Source organism: Entelurus aequoreus, linkage group LG21, assembly GCF_033978785.1.
Source record: "Entelurus aequoreus isolate RoL-2023_Sb linkage group LG21, RoL_Eaeq_v1.1, whole genome shotgun sequence".
Lineage (NCBI taxonomy): Eukaryota > Metazoa > Chordata > Actinopteri > Syngnathiformes > Syngnathidae > Entelurus > Entelurus aequoreus.
Window position 1 is genome coordinate 34,031,663 of NC_084751.1, and position 18,941 is coordinate 34,050,603.

At 37.6% G+C, this 18,941-nt stretch overlaps 1 protein-coding gene across 1 annotated transcript in view; it reads right to left on the reverse strand.

Annotated features, from left to right (window-relative positions):
- Nucleotides 1-12,338, reverse strand: part of niban2a (niban apoptosis regulator 2a) — a 92,140-nt gene extending 79,802 nt beyond the window's left edge. The window contains exon 1 of the mRNA XM_062031534.1: nucleotides 11,681-12,338. Within this exon, the coding sequence (XP_061887518.1) occupies nucleotides 11,681-11,735 (55 nt within the window). The 5' untranslated portion in view covers nucleotides 11,736-12,338. The remainder of the gene's footprint in view (nucleotides 1-11,680) is intronic.
- Between the last annotated feature and the right edge of the window lie 6,603 nt (nucleotides 12,339-18,941).

The window sequence follows — 18,941 nt, forward strand, 5'->3', positions numbered from 1 at the left end:
TAAAAAACAGGGGCTGTGGAATGGATGACGTCAAATGCTGCAAAAGCAGTACACCGCGTAACTATTTAATATTGAATATAGTGTGTATAACTGTATAAGGGACTTGTTCCTGACATCTCTTTGTCCAGGGGTGCAGCACAGAAAGCCCTATCCGCCCATTTACCACTTATCCTCATAAGTGTTGCTGTTGATGTTTAAGTTCATCTACTTGCAAAAGCAGGTATGCCCATGTACAACTTCTAGTACTGTGGGTAACAGGCCTTCCAAGCGTGCCCAGCAAACAGGGCCTGGCACAAACACTCTATACGGTTGTTTTGGGCCAAAATCACTGGGGGGGAATTTGGGCACATGATCAGGTCAGATTAAAATTTTATTTAAAAGCTCATGATCAGACCAGATTCAAATTGAATTTAAAAGCTTATGTTTTATATCTTCAAAATCAAATTTAGATGTGCACGGCTTATAATTTAAAAAATTAATTTAGATGCACATGTTTTATATTCTTAAAATTAAATTTAGATGCGCACAGTTTAGATTTTCAAAATGAATTTAGATTTGCACAGATTATTCAAGATTCAAGAGTCTTTATTGTAAATTTGCCATGTGTCCAAGGCGCAGAGAGCATTTTCAGATTTGAAAATAAATTAAAATGTTTCTAAATTAAATTTACATGCACACAGTGTATATCATGGGTCCACAAACTTTTTGACTCGTGGGCCGCACCGCATTAGGTTAAAACAATTTGGCAAGAGAGTAACAAGTGGTAGAAAATGTATTAGAAAGGACAGATTTAAAAGAATTATAGTAATAAAAAATATATATATATATTTTTTTTTTAACTTGGGACTTCCAGCGGGCCGGATTTTGGACGCTGGCGGCACAAGATATATATTTTTAGAATGACATTTAGATGCATTTATATTTTTTAAGTTAAATTTGGATTTCCACAGTTTATATTTTCTACTGTATTTTTCGGACTATAAGTCACAGTTTTTTTCCATAGTTTGGCCGGGGGTGCGACTTATACTCAGGAGCGACTTATGTGTGAAATTATGAACACATTACCGTAAAATATCAAATAATATTATTTAGCTCATTCACGTAAGAGACTAGACGTATAAGATTTCATCAGATTTAGCGATTAGGAGTGACAGATTGTTTGGTAAACGTAAAGCATGTTCTATATGTCATAGTTATTTGAATGACTCTTACCATAATATGTTACGTTAACATACCAGGCACGTTCTCAGTTGGTTATTTATGCATTATATAACGTACACTTATTCAGCCTGTTGTTCACTATTCTTTATTTATTTTAAATTGCCTTTCAAATGTCTATTCTTGGTGTTGGGTTTTATCAAATAAATTTCCCCAAAAAATGCGACTTATATATGTTTTTTTCCTTCTTTATTATGCATTTTCGGCCGGTGCGACTTATACTCCGGAGCGACTTATACTCCGAAAAATACAGTAAATACAATTTTAATGCGCACCATATTTTCTAAATGGAAATTTACATGCGCCTGTTTTCTATTTTCAAAATTGAATTGCATTTCAATTCAGGACTGTTTGTATCTGAGTTTGTATCACACATTTTACATTCAAGTGCCTTAATCCAATACTTGTAATTTTAACTGATATCAGACTGATATCCAATATGAATAGAGCAGAGGGAGCCAAGAACACGGTGAACCAAAAAGACAACTCAATCCAACAGTTTAAAAGCATGAGTCAACATCATATTTTTATGTCGTTCCGCCTTTATGTCCAAGCTGTAAACTTCTACCACAATCCTAAAAGATTTGGCTTACTTATTTTAATGTTTTTACAGCCAACCTCCCTCTTGCATGCATGGAAGAGTGTCATGGCATGGGTCAAGACTAAAAGCGCTCCACACTGCTCCTCGCTTTCACTCTGCTTCCAGGCCTGCTTGGAATAAATCCCACCACAGAATTTACAATCCACAGTGAGAGGTCGGAGCAATCTGAGACTTAAATAGCAGCCACTACCAATTTATAAAAACATGCTCTTCTTTGGGAAACCTACTTATTATGTCTGGGAAGAAGGCCCACAGTGGACTAGGGAAGCAGTGAAATAGTCTTGGATAAGAGTCAAATACGCTAATATAACATGTGACTCTTTTGTGTACTGAAACGACCGGGGCAAAGTTGGCGGATTGCGTGTTCAAAGTGTGGCCCAGGTGAGATCTTTGGCCGGCTGCTATTTTATTAACTGTCCTTCAGCATGTTCTAGAAAATAAAACTACACCGGTACCTCGGTTTTTGGACAACATTTTGCCACTTTTTTTTTTACTTTGACTGTCTATAAGATTATAAATTAAACCATGGGGCCCAGATGTGGCTAGTATTGATCTACATTTACAAAACCCAAAACCAGTGAAGTTGGCATGTTGTGTAAATTGTAACTACAAAAAACCCCAGAATACAATGATTTGCAAATCCTTTTCAACCTATATTCAATTGAATAGACTGCAAAGACAAGATACTTAACGTTCGAACTGGAAAGCTTTGTTATTTTTTGCAAATATTTTAAATACTTTATGAACAAATGCGTGAGCAAATTTGTCGAACGGCTTAAGAACAACATTTGTCATCGAGCTATTGCAAGCAATTTAGGGATTTCACCATCTAAGGTCTGTTATATAATCAAAAGGTTCAGAGAATCTGGAAAAATCACTGCACGTAACATTGAATGCCTGTGACCTTGGATCCCTCAGGCGGTACTGCATCAAAAAGTGACATCAGTGTGTAAAGGATATCACCACATGGGCTCACGAACACTTCAGAAAACCACTGTCAGGAACTACAGTTCGTTGCTACATCTGTAAGTGCAAGTTTCTCTACTATGCAAAGCGAAAGCCATTTATCAACAACACCCAGAAACGCTGCCGGCTTCGCTGGGCCCGAGCTCATCTAAAATGGACTGATGCAAAGCGGAAAAGTGTTCTGTGGTCTGACGAGTCCACATTTCAAATTGTTTTTGGAAACTGTGGACGTCGTTTCCTCCGGACCAAAGAGGAAAAGAACCATCCGGATTGTTCTATGTGCAAAGTTCAAAAGCCAGCATCTGTGATGGTATGGGGGTGTATTAGTGCCCAAGGCATGGGTAACTTACACATCAGTGAAGGCATCATTAATGCTGAAAGGTACATACAGGTTTTGGAGCAACATATGTTGCCATCCAAGCAACGTTATCATGGACGCCCCCTGCTTATTTCAGCAAGACAATGCCAAGCCACGTGTTATAACAGCGTGGCTTCAAAGTAAAAGAGTGAGGGTACTAGACTGGCCTGCCTGTAGTCCAGACCTGTCTCCCATTGAAAATGTGTGGTGCATTATAAAGCGTAAAATTTGACAACGGAGACCCCGGACTGTTGAACAACTTAAGCTGTACATCAAGCAAGAATGGGAAAGAATTCCACCTGAAAAGCTTCAAAAATTGGTCTCCTCAGTTCCCAAAAGTTTACAGAGTGTTGTTAAAAGGAAAGGCCATGTAACACAGTGGTAAAAATGCCTCTGTGCCAACTTTTTTGCAATCTGTTGCTGCCATTAAATTCTAAGTTAAGTCGGGACGGCGTGGCGAAGTTGGTAGAGTGGCTGTGCCAGCAATCAGAGTGTTGCTGGTTACTGGGGTTCAATTCCCACCTTCTACCTTCCTAGTCACATCCGTTGTGTCCTTGGACAAGACACTTCACCCTTTGCCTCTGATGGCTGCTGGTTAGCGCCTTGCATGGCAGCTCCCGCCATCAGTGTGTGAATGTGTGTGTGAATGGGTAAATGTGGAAATACTGTCAAAGCGCTTTGAGTACCTTGAAGGTAGAAAAGCGCTATACAAGTATAACCCATTTATCATTATTCATCATAATGATTATTTGCCAAAAAAAAATGTAATTTCTCAGTTCAGACATTAAATATCTTGTCTTTGCGGTCTATTCATTTGAATATAAGTTGAAAAGGATTAGCAAATCATTGTATTCTGTTTTAATTTACGATTTACACAATGTGCCAACTTCATTGGTTTTGGGTTTTGTATTTTTTAAATAACTTGGTTATTTCAGTGTGTATAAGTACTTTTTGAGCACATTCAACAATACTGCGATAATAATGCTGAACGTTATAATTTTAGTAACAAGAATAAATGATAAATGATAAATGGGTTGTACTTGTATAGCGCTTTTCTACCTTCAAGGTACTCAAAGCGCTTTGACAGTATTTCCACATTTACCCATTCACACACACATTCACACACTGATGGCGGGAGCTGCCATGCAAGGCGCTAACCAGCAGCCATCAGAGGCAAAGGGTGAAGTGTCTTGCCCAAGGACACAACGGACGTGACTAGGAAGGTAGAAGGTGGGAATTGAACCCCAGTAACCAGCAACACTCCGATTGCTGGCACAGCCACTCTACCAACTTCGCCGTGATAAGAAATTTTCCCGAGTGGTGAGCAAGGCAGTACAGGAACTGGACAGTTAAGAATTAATATATATATGTTTTTTTTACATTTAAAAACTTGATCCACCTTTTGTGAAATTGCAATAAATTAAAATTTATCATTTGAAGGAAATTTGTTTTTTAACTCAGTTCGTCCAATTAAATATTACTGTCACATAGTGTACATATATACAACTTTTACATGAGTGAACTATGTCGAATATCATAATATACAGTACAGGCCAAAAGTTTGGACACACCTTCTCATTCAATGCGTTTTCTTTATTTTCATGACTATTTACATTGTAGATTGTCACTGAAGGCATCAAAACTATGAATGAACACATGTCGAGTTATGTACTTAAAAAAAGGTAAACTAACTGAAAACATGTTTTATATTCTAGTTTCTTCAAAATAACAACCCTTTGCTCTGATTACTGTTTTGCACACTCTTGGCATTCTCTCGATGAGCTTCAAGAGGTAGTCACCGTAAATGGTTTTCACTTCACTGGTGTCATAGTTTTGATGCCTTCAGTGACAATCTACAAAGTAAATATTCATGAAAATGAAAACACATTGAAATGAGAAGGTGTGTCCAAACCTTTGGGCCTGTACTGTATCGCAATACTGTATTGTATTGTGACTCAATTATCGTGATATGTGTCATATCTGAAGTCCTTGCCAAAACCCAGTCTAAAACATTGATTTCTGCTTGCAAGTATGTATGTTTTTTTATACTTGTCACATTTCTTTCACCAATCCAACCTATACACTAGTGAAGTTTGACTCAATTTGACAAATGTAAACCGAGCCTGGCAGTCACATGACTGCACAAAAAACTATTGGTGTGTAAAGTGATATATTACACCATCGTGGGTCTGCAGTAATGAGGAAAACGACAGCGACTCGCAGTCAAACGAGGCAGCACAATTCTTCAATGTTTACTTGCAAACTATAGAAAAGAGCAGTTGAATCAGGCGCTCTCATCTGTGTTAGTAAATGTTCACATTTCAGCCTACAATAATTCCACTTCTAAAAGGGAAAACATGTTGCAGTAAGTTATAGATGTTTTGTATGTTTTAGCTGCACATATGCTAACATTAGCCCTGTTATAATGTCATAAGATACTGTAAAATGTGCATATTTTGCAGTTTTCTCACTGTCTCTCACACAGACACACGCCAACTAGCGAGTAGCATGCCATTTGCCAGTTAGTGATTGGCACACTATTTGCCAACTTGCCAGCTCGGGAGTCTGCAACCCGCGGCTCTAGAGCCGCATGAGCTCGCGTAGTGGCTCTGAGCTTTTTCAAAAATGTATGAAAAATGGAAAAAAATTAGAGAAAAATATATTTTTTGTTTTAATATGGTTTCTGTAGGAGGAAAAACATGACACAAACCTCCCTAATTGTTAGAAATCACACTGTTTATATTAAACATGCTTCAGTGATTATAGACTATTTGGCGAGCGCCGTTTTGTCCTGCTAATTTTGGCGGTCCTTGAACTCACCGTAGTTTGTTTACATGTACAACTTTTTCTGACTTTCTAAGACGCGTTTTATTTCACTCCTTCTTTGTCTCATTTTGTCCACCAAACTTTTTATGCTGTGCGTGAATGCACAAAGGTGAGTTTTGTTGATGTTATTGACTTGTTGGAGTGCTAACCAGGATATTTGGTCACTGCATTACTGCAAGCTAATCGATGATAACATGCTATTTAGGCTAGCTGTATGTACATATTTCATCATTATGCCTTGTTTGTAGGTATATTTGTGCTAATTTAATTTCCTTTAAATCCTCTTAATTAAATTTATATTTGCAGGTCTCATAACACATAATCTGTATGTAATATTGGCTGCATTTCTGATAGTTCTTCGTGTGCCGTTATAGACCATGGCAAACGTTACCCACCTTGCAAAGATTGTAATAAATCCATTAGAAGAAGACAGCCTGCCGTTTCCTTTAACTTGGACACACACATCTATACCTTTGGCATTTCTAAGCCAGTAATTTCCACAAATTATCTCACCCTCTAAGAAGCCTCCATTTTACTAATAAATTTGAATGTTGTAAAAATGTGTAGAATAAATACTAAATTTCTATATTTCTGTCAACAAAGATTTGCGTCATCCTGCGACACATAGTCATTTTGATAGTAGGCTAATATAGACACTTACATCATGTGTTGCCTCGCTATAACACTTATACAAGGCTTTTAATTTTTCGCGGCTCCAAACAGATTTTCTTTTTGTATTTTCGGTCCAATATGGCTCTTTCAACATTTTGGGTTGCCAACCGCTGAACTAGCTAGTTCAGAACAAAAACTTGTGAAACTCAAGTTTTTTTCAGCAGATTATTAAAAGCACTAGATCAGGGGTCGGCAACCCAAAACGTTGAAAGAGCCTACTATCAAAATGACTATTAGTCGCAGGCTGACGCAAATCTTTGTTGACAGAAATGTTGAATTGTAATATTTATTATACACATTTTTACAACATTGGAAAACATTAGTAAAACTTCTCAGTGGGTGAGATAACTCCTGGAAATGACTGTCTTAGAATGGCCAAAGGTATAACGTGTGTGTCCAGGTTTAAGGAAACGGCAGGCTGTCTTCTTTTAATAGATTTATTACAATCTTTGCAAGCTGGCTAACGTTTGCTGTGGCCTTGAACAACATGGCACACAAACAACTACTGTATCTGAAATGCAGCCAATATTACAAACAGATAATGTGTCATGAGACACATTCTAAATCTAAATTAACATAAGCAAATGAAAATAAATTAGCTCAAATGTACCTACAAACAAGGCATAATGATGCAATATGTACAAACAGCTAGCCTAAGTAGCATGTTAGCATCGATTAACTTGCGACCAGTCATGCAGTAACCAAATATGCCTGATTAGCACGCCACACAAATCAATAACATCAACAAAGCCCACCTTTGTGCATTCACACACAGTATAAAGCATTTGGTGGACAAAATGAGACAAAGAAGGAGTGGCATGAAACACGTCTTCCTGTGGCAGCGTCTGAGAAAGTTATACATATAAACAAACGGTTGAGTCACAGTCCACACAACGGTGAGTTCAAGGCCGGCTGAAATTAGTAGGACAAAACGGCGCTCGCCAAATACTCTCATCAGTGAAGCATAAACACGAACATATTACACAGTGGGCTTGTGTTTGTCCTCCTACAGAAACCATATTACAACAAAAAATATATTTTCACCCCATTTTTTTTTGCCATTTCCATACATTTTTGAAAAAGCTCCAAGGAGCCACCACGGCGCCGCTCATGAGCCGCATGTGGCTCTAGAGCTGTGGGTTACTGACCCCCGCACTAGAGTATTGTCTGTCATTAAATATATTTGACTATTTTTTTGCGTTGTTGTTGCAGAAGGTCCTTAAAAAACAACAGAGCACTACTCTGCTCTGTTGTGGTTAGAGTGTTCGCCCTGAGACTAGAAGGTTGTGGGTTCAAACCCCGGCAGAGTCATACTAAAGACTATAAAAATGGGACCTATTACCTCCCTGCTTGGCATTAAGCATCAAGGGTTGGAATTGGGGGTTAAATCACCAAATGATTCCCGAGCGCGGCCAGTGCTGCTGCTCACTGCTCCCCTTTTACCTCCCAGGGGGTGAACATGGGGATGGGACAAATGCAGAGGATAATCTCACCACACCTAGTGTGTGTGTGTGACTATCAGTGGGGACGGCGTGGCGAAGTTGGGAGAGTGGCCGTGCCAGCAATCTGAGGGTTACTGGTTCAATCCCCACCTTCTACCATCCTAGTCACGTCCGTTGTGTCCTTGAGCAAGACACTTCACCCTTGCTCCTGATGGGCCTGGTTAGCGCCGTGCATGGCAGCTCCCACCATCAGTGTGTGAATGTGTGTCTGTGAATGGGTGAATGTGGAAAATAGTGTCAAAGCGCTTTGAGTTCCTTAAAAAGGTAGTAAAGCGCTATACAAGTACAACCCATTTACCATTTACTTTAACTTTATAAAACACGTCTTTCTGTGGCAGCGTCGGAGAAAGTCATACATGTAAACAAACTGCTGAGTCACAGTCCACACAACGGTGAGTTCAAAGGCCGTTGAAATTAGTAGGACAAAACGGCGCTCGCCAAATACTCTCATCATCCATCCATCCATTTTCAACCGCTTGTCCCTTTTGGGGTCGCAGGGGTGCTGGAGCCTATCTCAGCTGCATTTGGGCGGAAGGCGGTGTACACCCTGGACAAGTCGCCACCTCATCACAGGGCCAACTCAAACATATTGCAGTGGGCTTTCTAACAGTTTGTGTTGTGTTTGTCCTCCTACAGAAACCATAATACAACGAAAAACATATTTTTAACCCCATTTTTTTCTCCATTTCCATACATTTTTGAAAAAGCTTTCATGAAAACCACCACGGCGCCGCTCAAGACCCCCCCAGCAGCGCACTAAATATATTTGACTATTTTTTGTTGTTGTTGCAGAAAGTCCTTAAAAAACTAACTCCTCTAATAAAATAATATAAAATACAAATGTATTTCAGTTTTAGGAGATAAATGGTGGAACAAGCTCATTGATGAGTTGAAGACATGTAGTTCCTTGTTAAGGTTTAAGAAAGCCTTGAAAGGTGAAATAATGGAAAAGTATCAAATACAGCAACGATTACTTTCATACCATTGATTTTTTTTAACGTTGATGTTCCAGGCAATCTAATTTTTAGTGAATGTATAGGATAGGCAAATATAAGCATTGGCTTCAGCCTATTCCTTTTTGGGTTGTTATTTTTCTTTTTTTGTGTGTATGTGTATGATTGTTAATAAGTATAATCTGTGCTGTTAAATTGATCACACAAAATGGTTGATTATACCAGTGCTTTTCAACCTTTTTTGAGCCAAGGCATATTTTTTGCGTTGAAAAAATCTGGAGGCACACCACCAGCCGAAATCATAAACTCAGTTGACAGTAAAAAGTTGTTGTCGCAATTGTTGGATATGACTTTAAACCATTACCAAGCATGCATCAATATAGCTCTTGTCTCAAAGTAGGTGTACTGTCACCACCTGTCACATCACCCCCTGACTTAGTTTGATTTTTTTGCTGTTTTCCTGTGTGTAGTGTTTTAGTTCTTGTCTTGCCCTCCTATTTTGGTGGCTTTTTCTCTTTTGAGTTTCATGTCTTATATCAAGAATATTTCAGTTGTTTTTACCCTTCTTTGTGGGGACATTGTTGCTTGTCATGTCATGTTCGGAAGTACATTGTGGACGCCGTCTTTGCTCCACAGTAAGATTTTCTGTCGTCCAGCATTCTGTTTTTGTTTATTTTGTAGCCAGTTCAGTTTTACTTTCGTTCTGCATAGCCTTCCCTAAGCTTCAATGCCTTTTCTTAAGGGCACTCACCTTTTGTTTATTTTTGGTTTAAGCATAAGACACCTTTTTACCTGCATTTACAAAGCAATTAGCTACCACCTACTGATATGGAAGAGTACTACACGGTTACTCTGCCGAGCTCTAGACAGTACCGACACTCAACAACAACACATCATTTGCAGACTATATTTACTGGTTTGCAAAAAATGTTTTTAACCCAAATATGTGATATTAGTGGGGGTGTAACGGTACGTGTATTTAAGTTAAGTTAAAAGTTAAAGTACCAATGATTGTCACACACACAGTAGGTGTGGTGAAATTTGTCCTCTGCATTTGACCCATCCCCTTGTTCACCCCCTGGGAGGTGAGGGGAGCAGTGGGGAGCAGTGGGCAGCAGCGGTGCCGCGCCCGGGTATCATTTTTGGTGATTTAACCCCCAATTCCAACCCTTGATGCTGAGTGCCAAGCAGGGAGGTATTTTGTATTGTATTGTATTATTTGTATTGAACCGTTTCGGTACGGGGGTTCCGGTTCGGTTCGTAGGTGTACTGAACGAGTTTCCACACAGACATATTAAGTAGCGTAACGCACGTTGTGTAAACAATGCACACCGAGGCACAACACACGGCATGCTAGCAGCTAACGGGCTACGATAGACTGACCATACGTCTTCTTTTCACCGGACATGTCCTCTTTTGCAGAGCTGTCAGGGCAGAGTTTCTTAAATGCCTCAAATGTCCGGCATTTTGAGTTAGAGTTGTGTGTATTTTCAATGTACGTTCAGGGTTAAGAAGGGGTTAAAAACAAAACAAATTGTGCTCGCAGCAGCATTTGTGAGGGAGGGGCAGAGACAGAGAGAGCGAGAGAGTTATGATAAACGCGCATGCCTTGCCAGGCTCTGCTTTTTATCCATAGATTTATCAGATTTAATTTTTTATTATCTATAGCAGGGGTGTCAAAAGTGTGCCCCGGAGGCCATTTGCGGCCCACAGCTAATGTTTTAAAGGCCCACGGCACATTCTAAAAATACTATTAAAATAAACAAAAACATAACAAATGTGAAATAAAAAAGCGTTATGGTTAAATGTAATTTAGAAAAAGTTGCAATGTTGACTAATAAAATAAAGCTGTTTTTTTTCTTTCAAACTGTCACTGCTCAAAACATAATATTGAATCAAAATCAATGTTATTATTGACCTATCCAAGGTTCCGATTACTTCACATCAAATATTCCATTTAGAAAAATGAACCGAACCGTGACCTCTAAACCGAGGTACGTACCGAACTGAAATTTTTGTGTACCGTTACACCCCTAGAAATTAGATAATCTCCCACGGCACACCAGACTGTATCTCACAGCACTGAACAACACTGGATTATACTACCGAAATAAAGTAATTTCATTCATTCATAATAAAATAAATAGACCGAAAGCAAACGTCCCCTGTAGAAGACACTGGTTCTCTGGAATCTGCAAAATAAGACTAATAGTGAAGGGAGCCGGAAATGTGGCCCCTAAAACAATTGAGTTGAATATCTGATGTATGTTATCAAATATTGCTCTGCTTTGTCGCCTATAAACACACAGCTATGATGTCCATGTTTGGTTAAACCAGCTTACATAACATGGGATTGGATCTTTAATGGACAAAAATGTATCAAAGTGACCCTCACGACCTTTCATTTTTGTGGAAAAGTTTGGGCTTCCCTGAGTTATGAATGATGGCATCATTCTTGCATACATGTTAGCGATATCATTCATCATATTTAGATAACCGCAGTAACGAAACGGTAGCATGGTTGATTCAGCCAAGCGAAAATAACACAAAGGCGTGTTGGATATAAACAATATTAATCATTTACCTGTAATCATCTCCCGCTTGCTTTCATCCAGGTGAGATGACACAACGTCCCCCATGGCTGCTACAGAACCTCCGACGTCTCGGGTCAGGATCCGGAAGGGTTTCGGGAGAGTATTTCCACTCGGAAATTCGCAATTCGAGCTAAAAAAATAAAAATAAAAAACTACCGGCGACGAGCGAGGGAATGAATGGTTCGTGTCACCCCCGGAGAGTTGCGAGGTCTCGGCGCTGAAGTGTCGTCTCTGCTCGGGGTTTTGTTCCTCCGTGACAACACCCTGGTGGGGAGGAGGAGGAGGAGGTGAACACACTCGCTGGTTCTGCTTCAGAGAGGCGGGGCACACCTTGTGGACGCCATCACTGGTCCAACGTGTTAAGGCGGCCCTGCGTAGGGTGTGTCCTCTTTCTTCCCCGCTGCTCGGTTTCACTACTTTTGGTATTTTCACCCCGCTGTTGTTGCTGGAAGGACACACGCGTTGACATCTTGTTGAAAAATACTATATGACGTTCAACGTACGTCACATAGTATGTCGTGTCTGACTCGACAAACGCTTTACGTTAAGTGATTTACACATATTCATTATTATTTGCGGGATTTAATTTGAATAATATTAATATTATTCCTAATTTTCGGTTTTGCTGTGAAATATCTCGGTGATCTTTCTTCTTTTATTCTTTCTGATGCCGTTCTACTGACTGGCGATAGATGCCGCCCTCAAGTGGACTTTTTTATATTACATCCACACGTCAGCAGTTTTATTTATAAACTGCAACATTTACAAATTAAATGACAAACAATCGAGAAATAATATTAATCAAAATAAGTACAAAAACAGTAAAAAAAAAAAAAAAAACAGCGCCAGGGGGTTGTAAACTTAATATTGATTGATTGATTGAAACTTCTATTAGTAGATTGCACAGTACAGTACATATTCCGTACAGTTGACCACTAAATGGTAACACCCATCCATCCATCCATTTTCTACCGCTTGTCCCTTTTGGGGTCGCGGGGGGTCGCTGGAGCCTATTTCAGCTGCATTCGGGCGAAAGGCGGGGTACACCCTGGACAAGTCGCCGCCTCATCGCAGGGCCAACACATATAGACAGACAACATTCACACTCACATTCACACACTAGGGCCAATTTAGTGTTGCCAATCAACTTATCCCCAGGTGCATGTCTTTGGAGGTGGGAGGAACCCGGAGTACCCGGAGGGAACCCACGCAGTCACAGGGAGAACATGCAAACTCCACACAGAAAGATCCCAAGCCCGGGATTGAACCCAGGACTGCTCAGGGCCTTCGTATTGTGAGGCAGATGCACTAACCCCTCTTTCACCGTGCTGCCCTAAATGGTAATACCCAAAAAAGTTTTTCAACTTGTTTAAATCGGGGTCCACATAAATTGATTCATGATACAGATATATACTATCATAATACAGTCATCACACAAGATAATCATCAGAGTATATACATTGAATTATTTACATTATTTACAATCCGGGGTGTGTGGGGGGGGTTAGGTTCGGTTGATATCAACACTTCAATCATCAACAATTGCATCATCAGAGAAATGGACATTGGAACAGTGTAGGACTGACTTGGTAGGAGCAAGTAGTGGACATAGAGAGAGAGAGAGATCAGAAAGCACAAGAATAAGTATCTGCATTTGATTATTTACATTTGATTATTTACAATCCGGGGAGGTGGGATGTGGAAGGGAGGGTGTTAGTTTAGGGTGGAAGTTGCCTGGAGGTGTTCTTTTAGTGCGGTTTTTAAGGAGGATAGAGATGCCCTTTCTTTTACACCTGTTGGGAGTTCATTCCACATTGATGTGGCATAGAAGGAGAATGAGTTAAGACCTTTGTTAGATCGGAATCTGAGTTTAACGTGGTTAGTGGAGCTCCCCCTGGTGTTGTGGTTATGGCGGTCATTTACGTTAAGGAAGTAGTTTGACATGTACTTCGGTATCAGGGAGGTGTAGCGGATTTTATAGACTAGGCTCAGTACAAGTTGTTTTACTCTGTCCTCCACCCTGAGCCAGCCCACTTTGGAGAATTGGGTAGGAGTGAGGTGGGATCTGGGGTGGAGGTCTAGAAGTAATCTGACTAGCTTGTTCTGGGATGTTTGGAGTCTAGATTCGAGGGTTTTGGAGGTGCTAGGGTGCAAGGAGGAGTAAAGTAAAGTAACTCAAATAGAATGCAAAAAAAAATATATATATATATATATATATATATATATATATATATATATATATATATATATATATATATATATATATATATATATATATATATATATATATATATACATATATATATATATATATATATATATATATATATATATATATATATATATATATATATATATATATATATATATATATATATATATATATATATATATATATATATATACTACCGTTCAAAAGTTTGGGGTCACATTGAAATGTCCTTATTTTTGAAGGAAAAGCACTGTACTTTTCAATGAAGATAACTTTAAACTAGTCTTAACTTTAAAGAAATACACTCTATACATTGCTAATGTGGTAAATGACTATTCTAGCTGCAAATGCCTGGTTTTTGGTGCAATATCTACATAGGTGTATAGAAGCCCATTTCCAGCAACTATCACTCCAGTGTTCTAATGGTACAATGTGTTTGCTCATTGGCTCAGAAGGCTAATTGATGATTAGAAAACCCTTGTGCAATCATGTTCACACATCTGAAAACAGTCTAGCTCGTTACAGAAGCTACAAAACTGACCTTCCTTTGAGCAGATTGAGTTTCTGGAGCATCACATTTGTGGGGTCAATTAAATGCTCAAAATGGCCAGAAAAAGAGAACTTTCATCTGAAACTCGACAGTCTAGTGTTGTTCTTAGAAATGAAGGCTATGCCACAAAATTGTTTGGGTGACCCCAAACTTTTGAACGGTAGTGTATATATATATATAACAAAGTGCAAAGCCATAGCCTCACACAAGTTCAGTAAATTATTTAAATTTGGAACACAGCATCATCGTTTTCACAGCTTTTTGGTTGTTAGAGGTAGAGAGCACGTCAGCACTGTTGTTGTCATTTATTCATTCATTATGCCAGTGTTTTTCAGCCTTTTTTGGGCCAAGGCACATTTTTTGCCTTGAAAAAATCCAGAGGCACACCACCAGCAGAAATCATTAAAAAACGAAACTCAGTTAACAGTAAAAAGTCGTTGTCGCAATTGTTGGATATGACTTTAAACCATAACCAAGCATCACTATAGCTCTTGTCTCAAAGTAGGTGTACTGTCACCCCCTGTCACATCACACCCTGTCTTATTTGGAGTTTTTTGCTGTTTTCCTGTGTGTAGTGTTTTAGTTCTTGTCTTGCGCTCCTATTTTGGTGGCTTTTTCTCTTTTTTTGATATTTTCCTGTAGCAGTTTCATGTCTTCCTTTGAGCGATATTTCCCGCATCTACTTTGTTTTTATCCTTCTTCGTGGGGACATTGTCGATTGTCATGTCATGTTCGGATGTACATTGTGGACGCCATCTTTGCTCCACAGTAAGTCTTTGCTGTCGTCCAGCATTCTGTTTTGTTGACTTTGTAGCCAGTTCAGTTTAAGTTTTGTTCTGCATAGCCTTCCCTAAACTTCAATGCCTTTTCTTAGGGGCACTTCCTTTTTGTTTTTTTTGTTTTTAAGCATGAAATACCTTTTTACCTGCCAGCCTCTTGCTGTTTCCGACATATACAAAGCAATTAGCTACCGGCTGCCACCCACTGATATAGAAGAGTATTACACGGTTACTCTGCCGAGCTCTAGACAACACAGACACTCAACAACAACACATCATTTGCAGACTAGAATTACTGGTTTGCAAAAAATATTTTTTACCCCAAATAGGTGAAATTAGATCATCTAAAAAAAAAAAGGCAGTAAAATTACAATTTAAAAGAAAAAAAGCACACAATACATATACAATATGATAAAAAACAAAAACAACAACATCACATTATAACATTTATCTATTATTTTCTCAAAACTTGTATCAATCTATTTGTCAATTTATTGTTAATGTCTGGTTACTTTCTGTGGTAACATGGTTCAATCTACACTTCTGTTGAAATATGAATAAGCACGTTATTCTTCTGTTGTTTGATACAATACATTACATTAGTTTTGGCTTTTGGGTGATACTGCATGTGGGTATCGATCCAATACCAAGTCGTTACAGCGGCAGTATCGGTCATACCAATCCTGATACTGATACTTCAAATTGTCAACATCATTGAATGATTAAAAAAGTGTTTGATCGCAGTTTGTATCAGACAAAACAGGATGGCGTTGTGATGATATATAAATTATTTTCTTGTTCCATTTTAACACTTACAATATTTTGATCAGAATAAAGTCAATAGTGAAAAATAAGTAAACTTAGGCAAAATATACCATTGGCTCTGATTCAAATAATTTGGTTTTTGCCCTGAAGTATAAAGTAATTTATTTCCTGAGTTTGTAAACAATAACAAATGACAAACCGTTTTGGTGCTTTTTTTGTGGTTTGTGCTATTTTCATGTACAGGTATTTTATGTCCTTTGATGTTTCCCTCTTGTTCTCGTGTGTTTTTTACCCTTTTTTGTAGACTTTTTGTATCTGCACTACAACCACATCATTTTCCCATTGTGGAATAAATAAAGTCTATCTCATCCTATCCTATTACAGGCCTCGAATTTTAACTTTTTAAGGTGAAGGCAAGTGTTGCCGTAAAGGAGGGCTCATATTTTAGGGCACCAAGGCAAACATTATAAACATTTTCTTTTGAGGCAGGGGGCTCCAATATATATATACATATATGCAAACCCCGTTTCCATATGAGTTGGGAAATTGTGTTAGATGTAAATATAAACGGAATACAATGATTTGCAAATCCTTTTCAACCCATATTCAATTGAATGCACAACAAAGACAAGATATTTGATGTTCAAACTCATAAACTTTTTTTTTTTTTGCAAATAATAATTAACTTAGACTTTCATGGCTGCAACACGTGCCAATGTAGTTGGGAAAGGGCATGTTCACCACTGTGTTACATGGCCTTTCCTTTTAACAACACTCAGTAAACGTTTGGGAACTGAGGAGACACATTTTTGAAGCTTTTCAGGTGGAATTCTTTCCCATTCTTGCTTGATGTACAGCTTAAGTTGTTCAACAGTCCGGGGGTCTCTGTTGTGGTATTTTAGGCTTCATTATGCGCCACACATTTTCAATGGGAGACAGGTCTGGACTACAGGCAGGCCAGTCTAGTACCCGCACTCTTTTACTATGAAGCCACGTTGATGTAACACGTGGCTTGGCATTGTCTTGCTGAAATAAGTAGGGGCGTCCATGGTTACGTTGCTTGGATGGCAACATATGTTGCTCCAAAACCTGTATGTACCTTTCAGAATTAATGGCACCATCACAGATGTGTAAGTTACCCATGTCTTGGGCACTAATACACCCCCATACCATCACAGATGCTGGCTTTTCAACTTTGCGCCTATAATGATAATGTCAATGAGGGATTTTTAATCACTGCTATGTTGAAATTGTAACTAATATTGATACTGTTGTTGATAATATTCATTTTTGTTTCACTGCTTTTGGTTTGTTCTGTGTCGTGTTTGTGTCTCCTCTCAATTGCTCTGTTTATTGCAGTTCTGAGTGTTGCTGGGTCGGGTTTGGTTTTGGAATTGGATTGCATTGTTATGGTATTGCTGTGTATTGTTTTGTTGTTTTGATTAATTAAAAAAATAAAAAATATTTTTTTTTTTTTAAATAAATAAAAAAATAAAAAAATAGATTTTTGAAAAATGAGAATCGATACTGAATCGCACAACGTGAGAATCGCAATTCGAATTCGAATCGATTTTTTCCCACACACCTAATATATATATCTTTATATATATATATATATATATATATATATATATATATATATATATATATATATATATATATATATATATATATATATATATATATATATATATATATATATATATATATATATAATAATATATATAATATAAATATATATATATATATATATATATATATACATATATATATACATATATACATATAATATAAATATATATATATATATATATATATATATATATATATATATATATATATATATATATATATATATATATATATATATATATATATATATATATATATATATATATATATATATATATATATATATATATATACTGTATATAATTTTGAAAGATGGCACCTGATGGCCATAAGACTTAATTGCACTTTTTGTCCATATAGATAAAAACAGTGTTCATGTATGAGATTTAGGGCTGCTAATTATGGCCAAAGTAATAATTAAGATTATTGTTATCAATATTGAAATCATGATTACTGATTGTTAGGTAAAGCAGTGTTGGTTATGTGAACGTAATACCATCATATAATTTGTAATGTCTAATAAAAAGGCTATAGATAAACATTATCCATATATCTAAAGACAAATATTAGTTTTTTAAATTCTTTAATCATATTAATTTGTTAGCTTTTTGTCATTACATGATGCCTTTATCTCTATTTCTACATTTTGATAGAGGGAGGTATTTTATTATTATTATTTTTTTAAAGTTATGTACATCTACATGTAGATGCTGTATCGGGACAGATCCATTAAGAGTTTGAGCAGAAATATGTTGTATAGGAATTAACTATGCACAATAAAACATTAAAAACATGCTGTGTAACATGAATGGTTTTTGAAGTAATACCTTTGTGACTTGAAAAAAACACAAGTAATGTAAAAAAAACCATTGTGTTTACTTTTTGATATCAATATAAAACTCAAAGCAGTTTGGCTAATGAAGATGAAGTCTTATAAACAAGCTTTGTTCTTCTCCAACGCCTCCTTGTAGTTCAGTACAACAGTTTGGCCTACAAAAAAAAAACAGGAGGGACACCTCGCACATGGAATACACAATCTTCACTGCCTTTGTTCAGTTCGTTTGAGATGACAAAGCATTTGAGCTAGTACCAATGTTATTTGAACACTGGTACAGTTTGCAGTTAAATAAAGGAGGAGTGAACATACCAGTAAACAAGTAAAGACTTTATAAACAAGTTGTGACAACGTTCACGACACATCACCTGCTGCATGTTTCCTCACATTAACTCCCAGTCACAGCAGCTGACGAACGCTGTATTGAGAAAATAAAAGCAACATCAAATAGTTTTTCTCCTTTGCTGTGTACTTTTAG